This window comes from Megalops cyprinoides, chromosome 3 (assembly GCF_013368585.1).
Source record: "Megalops cyprinoides isolate fMegCyp1 chromosome 3, fMegCyp1.pri, whole genome shotgun sequence".
Classification (NCBI taxonomy): domain Eukaryota; kingdom Metazoa; phylum Chordata; class Actinopteri; order Elopiformes; family Megalopidae; genus Megalops; species Megalops cyprinoides.
In genome coordinates, this window is record NC_050585.1 from 52,391,315 (window position 1) to 52,400,475 (window position 9,161).

The 9,161-nt window shown below is 49.6% G+C and overlaps 1 protein-coding gene across 6 annotated transcripts in view; it reads left to right on the plus strand.

Annotated features, from left to right (window-relative positions):
- nrg2a (neuregulin 2a) overlaps positions 1–8,920 on the plus strand; it is a 95,313-nt gene extending 86,393 nt beyond the window's left edge. For 3 of the 6 annotated variants that reach the window (XM_036524941.1, XM_036524943.1, XM_036524947.1), the window contains exons 7-11: positions 704–806; positions 2,727–2,844; positions 3,753–3,895; positions 6,672–6,902; positions 8,257–8,920. In XM_036524941.1, the coding sequence (XP_036380834.1) occupies positions 704–806; positions 2,727–2,844; positions 3,753–3,895; positions 6,672–6,902; positions 8,257–8,911 (1,250 nt within the window). In that variant the 3' untranslated portion in view covers positions 8,912–8,920. Of the gene's footprint in view, positions 1–703; positions 807–2,726; positions 2,851–3,752; positions 3,896–6,671; positions 6,903–8,256 lie in introns of all 6 variants that reach the window. The other 3 variants (XM_036524942.1, XM_036524946.1, XM_036524944.1) reach the window with 2 other exon arrangements.
- Positions 8,921–9,161: the final 241 nt, after the last annotated feature.

Here is a 9,161-nt window from a genome sequence, read left to right on the forward strand (position 1 = left end):
GAGGGAGAGGGAGGGAGAGAGGGAGAGAGGGAGAGAGAGAGGGAGAGAGAGAAGGGGAGAGAGAGGGAGAGAGAGGGAGAGAGAGAGAGAGAGAGAGAGAGAGAGAGAGAGAGAGAGAGAGAGAGAGAGAGCCATTATCATTAGCAGTTGTTTTTCGTTTAAGAGGGCAGAAGGGCAAGATTAAAACATGAACCATTATATATGCTGCCTTTGTAATTTCTTAATAATTAGAAGAAAAAGACTATACTTTATTAGAAAGCAATTTTCCATGCCAAGCCCACTGTACAAGACAAATGGAGGCTGTTCGGTGTTTGCTGTTCAATGCGAGAGGTATGGAACCCCCACATTTCGGGGTGTCACCCCTGAGGGAGCGGTCAGTCAGGACGGGGAGGGAGGGGCGGTGTTTTTCCGCTCACTAGAGCGAGACCTGTCCTGCCGGAGGGCTCAGAGCGGGAGCCAGGCACGCCCCAGCTGCCCCTCTCCGGGTCGCTGCCAGAACATCTGTCCCACACAGCCCGTCAGCCTGATCATGCTCTGAGAGAGAGGGCCTGGGAGTTAGGCTGAGAGCGAGAGGGTCAGTGCAGGTGGGGGTGTGTGTGTGGGGTGGCGGGGGGGGGGGGCGTGGTGATGGGGGTGCTGGTGGAGGGGTTGGGATCCGAGGGAGAGGCGCTGAGGGCGTGTTTTTGTGTGTTGCCCTCCACAGAGGCGGAGGAGCTCTACCAGAGGAGGGTTCTGACAATCACGGGCATCTGCGTGGCACTGCTGGTGGTGGGCATCGTGTGCGTGGTGGCCTACTGCAAGACCAAGTGAGTCAAATTCAGAATCAAGCTAGCTTTATCAGCATGACCACACAGGTGCACAGTGTCACCAAAGAAATTTTCACACAACTACAACTACAACTGCAATGAACTGAAAAATATGTGCGCACACACATTATACACATACAGAAACACACATACATACAGTACGTTTATTTACATTTTTACAGTTACTGTGCAGATGCTTCCTGCCCATTGTCTCTCATGATGTGGCACTCAGATATGTATCATGCTGCTAAAGCTGCAGCGTTTTCCTCTACCAGAACAATTTGTAGTTTTTCTTCATCTTTCCTTTGCTGAAATGTGTGGAAATGTAAATATTTAGGTGTAATTCAAAATATTTATTTATCACTCCTCTGCCTCAACTCAACTGCTGTCTCAGCTGTGGTGTAATGGTCAGGGTGATGGTCAGGTAACCAGAAGGTTGTTGGTTTGAGTCCCGTGTGCAGTAGTGCTGTTGTACACTGGATGAATGAACTTGGATACAGATTGCTTTGATAAATATCCAGTGGTATAAACTGATGGCGTGTAAGCTGAGAGCTGCATAAATTGCCCTGAATGAGGGGAATCTGCTAAATAAATAAGACGCAGTATATCCGGTCGGGATGCTTCTGTGTCTCTGCCTCAGCTTGCCTGGCTTTGCACAAACAGAAAAGTTTGGATTTTCCACAGATACAGAAGGATGTTTCCTGACTGTTGATCAGACAAAACCTTTCTCAGCTTTCACACGCAGGGTTAGCCTTACACGCACACACCCACACGCTAACACATGTGTCCTGATGTGTCCCTACATCTCTCTTCTCAAAGCTTCTGAAGTGAAAACAGTCAGCCTCACATACTGGAGCTAAAGCCGTGGAAGACACTCACAAACACACACACACACACACACACTCACACACTCACACACACACACACACACACACACACACACTCACACACACACACACACACACCTACACACACACACTCACACACACACACACACACACTCACTCACACTCACACACACACACACACACACACACACACACACACACACACACACTCACACACACACTCACACAGACTCACACACACACACACACACACTCACAGACTCACACACACACACACTCACACACACACACGCACACACGCACACACGCACACACGCACACACGTACACACATACACACACACACACACTCACACACACACACGCACACACACACACACTCACACACACACACACACACACACACACACACACAGTTCCCGCCTCCTTGTTCTCATCAGTGAGAGCATTTGGCCTTGCATGCTGAGGCTAAAGCCGCTGCAGAGTGTCAGAGCAGCTGTGAAATCACTGATCCCTGATCAGGCTCTCCTCCACACCCATCCCAAAGCTGACATGAAGTCATGATTTCACACTGTGCATTACACACAGCCACACAGTAACCAGGGGACCAGGGAAGATTTATCCTTTTTAGCTTTCAGCAGACACCCATACGCGCTACATACCATCAACTTACACAGCTGGGTGTTTCCTGAAGCAATTCAGGTTAGGCAGCCTGTTCAAGGGTACAACAGCATTGCCCCACCTGGGAATCAACCTGGCAACCTCTGGGTTACTATAACCCCTACTTCTTGCCGCTATGCCACACTGCTCATAATTGTTCTGCAAGGGCTAATGCGTTGTATGCAGAGCTATTCAGAGCATATCGCATGTCTGAAAACTGTTTGTGTGATGCACTGATAGCAATTCAGGCCGTTGACAGCAGAGAGCTGAAGTGAAGTTCAGGCTGCAGTTTGAACGTTCTCTGTAAGTAGACTCTTAAACTGCATTGGCTCCTGAATCACATGACCGACAGAGCAGGAGTCTCCTCTCCCCCTCCTCCCCATGGGGGTCACAGCAGAGCTCTCTCTCTCCAGGAAACAGAGGAAGAAAATGCACAGCCACCTGCGTCAGAACATGTGTGCTGATCACCCCACTCGAACCCTGGCCAACGGACCCAACCACCCGGGACCGGGCCCGGAGGAGATCCCTATGGTAGATGTGAGTTTTTGGTTGGCTGGTTGATAGACAGATTTACAGGTTGACTAATTGCTTGATTGACTGATTGATTTATTGATTGGATGTTATTTACCAGTGGCTATTCTGATAGTCATTGCAAAAGGAAGGAAAGGATTTTGGGGAAGGAAATGCTGCCATTTACTACAGCTGTGTGGAATGTGTCCAGTCACGTTCCAAACACAGCCACAGTTAGGCAGTGACGGGGGCTCGCACGACATCGTATTAAACACCTTTTAGGTTTGAAAACCTGCCACGAGGTTACGCACAGCCCCAGGGGGCCGACGGCGTTAACTGCACACACAGTCTCAGATGTGGTGCAAAAACTACTCCTCATTCTATAAATCATTCAAATTTTCTGTGCCCGTTCCTACCTCAGCTGCCTTAGACAGCAATGTGTCTCCCGGTTGCTGTTTGTTTCTGACTCTGTCGCCAGTATGAGGAAGCGGTGTGGAGTGATGTCTCATTGAAATTCAGAGGCTGCAAGTTCAATGTGAATCAGGGCCTACATTACCCATAATCCTCTCTGCGAGGAGGGCCACATTAGTGCTACTCAAAATTTGTCCAGGGGATTCACTGTTGTATAGCAGCTTCAGGCCTAGGGCCAAATTAATATTACTTGAATGTAAACAAATGTAGAGATGTAAAATTTAAGATCTGAACTCATTCAACAGCTGAGTCAAACATTATCTTCTCATAGTACTAGTGGAATGATAACCAGAATAGGCAGGAGATCTCCAGGACCATGTTTGAGAAACACTACATTACCCACAATCCTCTGTAAGGATGACACTTGCAAAACAGGCCCTAAGCTCTCTGTGAAATGCAGTCCTGAGGGATACCGGCACCTGTGTCCGCTGTCCTTACGAACCTCCCCCGTTATACAGCTGTCTCCGTTGCAGTACATCTCGAAGAACGTCCCGGCCACCGAGCGAGTCATCAGGCACACAGCAGAGACCTCCTTTCCCGGCAGTCGAGCATCCTCCAGATCCCACCATTCGTCAACCCCTGCCCACTCATCCAATCACAGGTAACTGCGCTCACGAGTGACATAAGGCACTCCTCAAATCACAGCAAAACCCCGCCTACTCCTTCAGCTATGGGTGATACTACACACGTGTCCAGCAACAGGTAACTCCACCCACACCCCAGGCATAGGTGACAACACAAAACTAACATTTGTCTAAAACTCCTCCCACCCCTACAACTGCAGGTGACATTGCACACATTTAACCCCATCCACCCCATCTCCAATTATAAGTGACATCACACACCCATCCAATCACAGGAAAACATCACACACTTAGTTACAGTTAGCCCCGTCTACACCTTCAGAAATAGGGAATCTCCAATCCACCCTGGTCACATGTAACTCCACCCACTCCCAATCAGTCTCAGCCAAATCCACCTGTCAGAGGAGCCTGGGATGTAGTCAGAGACCTGACTGTACTACAGGCAGAAACGGTCTATCCTCCCGCGGATCTCCTGCAGTGACTCTGTTTATATTTTACCATGTTGTTTTAGTCCTCAGTACAAAGCTTGATATTTAAGGAGTTTACATTTACATTTATTCATTTGGCAGACGCTTTTATCCAAAGCGACTTACATAGGTTACAGTTCTTTCCAATGTTATCCATTTATACAGCTGGATATTTACTGAGGCAACTGTGGGTTAAGTACCTTGCCCAAGGGTACAGCAGCAGTGTCCCAGCGGGGATTGAACCGGCAACCTTTCGGTTACGAGTCCTGTTCCTTAACCACAATGCTACACTGCCGCCCAGTTTACATTTTCAGTATGCTGTCCTTTCACAAGACTGATCACATCAGACATTTAATGTCATGAAACAACCAGTTCACCAACCTTCCCTGTCAGTCAGTTAAAGGAGAACCTCAGCATAAAAATTAAAATTGTTACATTTTAATATCTGCATCAGTTGCTGACATACACAATTCAGCATTCTGTACCATGTCCTGTAAGCCTAGGACACAACCCTGGTCCTCCAGTTAAAGGTGCAAGATGGCCTTACTGCCCTACGGCTTCTTTCATTAAAGGAAATTTTAAGAATCCGCAAACATTTTCTTTTTCCCACGGATAGCTTGCAGAGAGAAAAAAAAATACTTAGGCATGTATCAATGTTTGGCCTGTGCATGGTGACAGTTTAATTATGTGTGCTGCAGTTTTATTGGAGGGTGAGTTCTAAGCTTACAGAAGGCAGGTCACAATTCGCAATGTGCATGTAAGCACAGGGACCTTATCCTGAAACGTATCATTAGGAATTTTGACCGGAGTTGTCCTCAAAGTGGCTCTGTAGAGTCAATGCAATTTGAGGAGCGCCACCTGCTGGCTGTGGACACAACTCACTGATTTATTTTATTTGTTATATATTTGATTTATTTATTTGTTATATATTTGATTTTTTTTCTTTATTTTGAGAGATTTATGTTTTAGCATCTGCAGAGGAGAGAGACCTGCACATATACAGAGCGGACTACACAAACGCATAGCTTCTCGCAGTCGTAACACTCTGAGATAATTTATCTTTCTCCCATGTGCCTTCTCTTTCCAGCTTTCACACTTGGGTCCGTAATATGATTTTTATTGTGTCAAATCAGAATCCAGTTAGGTCACAGGTTTGGTACACATCATAAGTTAGAGTATGGACTGCTTTTTTCAGAGAATGGCTCAGTTGTCCGAACTAAATTTTTCCATCTGTAGCGCACTTGCGTAACACACCTACCATGCATTACACCATCTGTTACAGGGACCTGCAAGCAACAATAATCACAGGACATATGAGGTAATGCCAGACCAGAAATTAAGACATGTAATTACTTAATTAAGACGCATACTTACCCAACACAGGGGTGTCTCTGCACCACAGCGAGTCCAGCAAAACAAAGTGGAATGCAGTGTGTACATACCAGGACAAAACAGGCTGAAGTTGGGGCTGACTGATTAAGGCTTACCAAGGGGAGCAGTCTATCCTCAGCAAAACCATTGCGGCCTGAGCAAGGCACGCTCCCGCACAGCCTGTGTCAAAATGTTGGAAAAATGTTGGGAAAAATGCTATTGCATTTGAATTACAATCCCCCAGTCTTTCAGAAGTGCTTCAGACCTACCTACAATGGGCTTCTACCCGCGAATAGTCAGCCTGTACTTCTGTCCATATGTACACAGTTTATGCTGTTCTGCACAGATGCATGCCACGTTAGCATATCCCAGCACACCTTGCTGCTATTCAGGGAGCTCAGAGCCTAAACCAGGGGTGTCCAAACCTCTCCTGGAGGGCCACTTGTCTCTCCCTGCTCCAACACAGGTGATTCAAATGATCAACTCGTTATGAACTCCTGAACCTGCTGAATAACAAACTGATCATTTGAATCAGCTGTGTTGGAGCAGGGAGAGATCTAAAACATGCAGGACAAGTGGCCCTCCAGGAGAGGTTTGGACACCCCTGGCCTAAACCATATTTAAACCATATTTTCTCAGAGGCGTTGGAGAGAGGCACACAATGCTGGCAATAAGCAATTGCATGTTCACCTCAAGGACCCGTACAGTTGAGAAAAAGGATCAGGTCTATTTAGATTTCATAAAAACAGGAAAGATACCTGGGTGTGTATGTTCATTTCAGTGTGTGCCCGGTATTCCGGTCGCTTGGGTTTCATTTTTTCCCCTCCTCTCCCATCACCAGAGCTGATCTAGATTCAGTCACGCTTCTCCCGCGTCCCGTCCTGGGATTTGACTCCATGACCCGCAGGTGTAACGGCGCTCTCGCTCTCTCCCCCCACCCCACCCCCCCCCGCAGACACGAGGGCCGCACGTGGAGCCTGGACCGGACGGGCAGCGGCGGGCTGTCAGACTCGCGCTCGTGTGCGCGGTCCTCGTCCTCGGTGGGGACCAGTAAATGCAACAGTCCTGCGTGCGTGGAGGCGCGAGCCAGGCGTGCGGCACACTGCGGCGTTACTGAGCCCCACCGCCCCGCCCCGCCCTACAGGGACTCCTTCGACTCGCTGGGGGACTCTCCGTGCAGCGAAAGGTGGGACACTCCCCCCCCAGGACCGTCCGCTACAGCGCTGCGCGCCTTTAAGTGTACACCTTAAAAGCACAGTGTTATTCACCGGATTGAGATCCGGTTAAAGCTGGTTTGAAAGATTCAATGGCAAATATGTGCTTGGTTTTCTTTTAGTAGCTTGTCTGCCAGGGGGTATATTACATGTGATTATTCGGAAGGCAGACCGCCCTCACCGGGAGTGAATCATATAGCTTTCATGCATTCTACTTGTGCTGCTGGATATTGTACTGAAACAGCTAAAGCAGGGAGGTTTCAGCAACATTGCCACAGCCAGGATTCAAACCCACAACCACGGGTTCTGAGCCCCATTTCTGTGGAAAGGTCTATGTTAACAGCCCATGTGATCTGTCATGGCTGCAGCCTGAAGCTGCTGGGTGCACTGTAGAAGAACTCCCACAATCCACTGCAAGGTCCTTTTCTCCATCCAATGAGAAATACGGAGAGAACACCAGCAGAACCCTGATCGGGACGTGGTTCCGTTCACCACAGCTGTCAGATTAGCACTTTTTGGAAACACTGCAAAGCTCTAATTTAACTCTTTTCAGTCATGAGCTTCAGTATGAGACTATTTAGTCCAAACAATTTCATACAGGCTAAAAAACTCCACATACACATCAGGAGGAATGAGGAAATCTAGACACGGTAGACATTTACCTATACTGTAGAATATCAGTAACCTGTTGCGGTGATCATTTTGTAGTTTTTGCTATTGAACCTTTTGAATGGCGAGTTTTTATTGTGTACATTTAAACTTTCTCAGTGCCATAGAGTGGGTGGGGGAGAGAGAGGGGGTTGTGAGGGGTGGGGTTTGGGGGCTGGGCGTTGAAGTGGGAGGGGGGTCTCTCTGTTTGTGGGAGCACAGCATTGCAGAGTAACACACTCCACACTTCCTGCTCACACTGCATGCAGTGACCCCGTAACTGTGGGGGGCTTGTGGGGTCCTGTCGGGCTGGAATGGAGGGAGCCCCACAGCCCCACTGACTGATGTTGTTTTGGGTCAGGGGTGTCAAACTGCATTCCCAGAGGGCCGTGTGTGTGCCGTTTGCTCTCTCCAGCCTCAGCTCTTAATTGCTTAATTTGTAGATTCGTTTCATATTCACTCTCACGGTTGCTGTGAACAATCCATCAACGCCGAGTGTTTTTTCAGCTCTTTGCTGTGCGTACCTGTGTGAATATGTCTGCCATGCTTCCATGTGGGTGACTCATAGCCAGAGGATTTGTTTCGGAGCAAAAAAAAAAAACAACACACACACAGCCCTCCAGGAAGGGAGTTTGACACGCCCCCCTGTTTCGGGTGACCCCGCCTTCTCCCGCGCAGGTATGTGTCTGCGCTGACGACGCCTGCCCGCCTGTCGCCCGTGGACTTCCACTACTCACTGCCCGCACAGGTGCCTACCTTCCAGATCACGTCTCCCAACGCCAGCCACGCCATGTCCCTGCCTCCGGCCGCCCACGCCCCCTACCGCCCGGAGGACGACCAGCCGCTGCTGCGGCGCTACCAGGTGCCGCTGCAGGACGCGCAGGTGTACCGGCAGCAGCGGCGGCGCGCCTACCTGAGCGACAGCACCGGCAGCCTGCCCTGCAGCCCCTACCGGCTGCCGGACGACGAGGCCTACGAGACCACGCAGGAGTGCCTCTCCTCGCTGGAGCAACCAAAGAGAAGCGCGTGCGGCGGCGGCCGGCGCTGGCGGCGGTCCCGGCTGGACGGGCGGTCCTCGCCCCGGGCGGGCGAGGGGCGGGGCTGCGGCCTGCGGGGCTACCTGTCGGACAGCGAGTCGGAGGAGGAGGACGAGGAGGAGGAGGGGGAGAGCACGCCCTTCCTCAGTATGCAGAACATGAGCGCCGAGCCCGTCACCGTGTGCCGGCCGGCCAACAGTCGGACGTACCAGCCGCCGGGTCGGCACGCCGCACGCGGGAACTCTCAGACCCGAGCCGCACACTCACGGTCCAAACACGACGCCGTGCCCCGCTGAGACAATCCCGCCCCCACCCCCAACCCCCTCCCACCCCGACCCGACCCCGCCCACCAAACAGACGAAACGAAAAACAAAAACAGAAAAAAAAACAATATACTATAGACCTGCACCTCTAAGAAATATTTTTATTTTATATAACAGACAGATATTCTAAACAAATGAAATATTTATTTTCATTTTAGCAAAAGTTGTCTACTAGCTAACAGCAAAGACTTTTTTATAGGTAAACTCTATTTATATGTACATT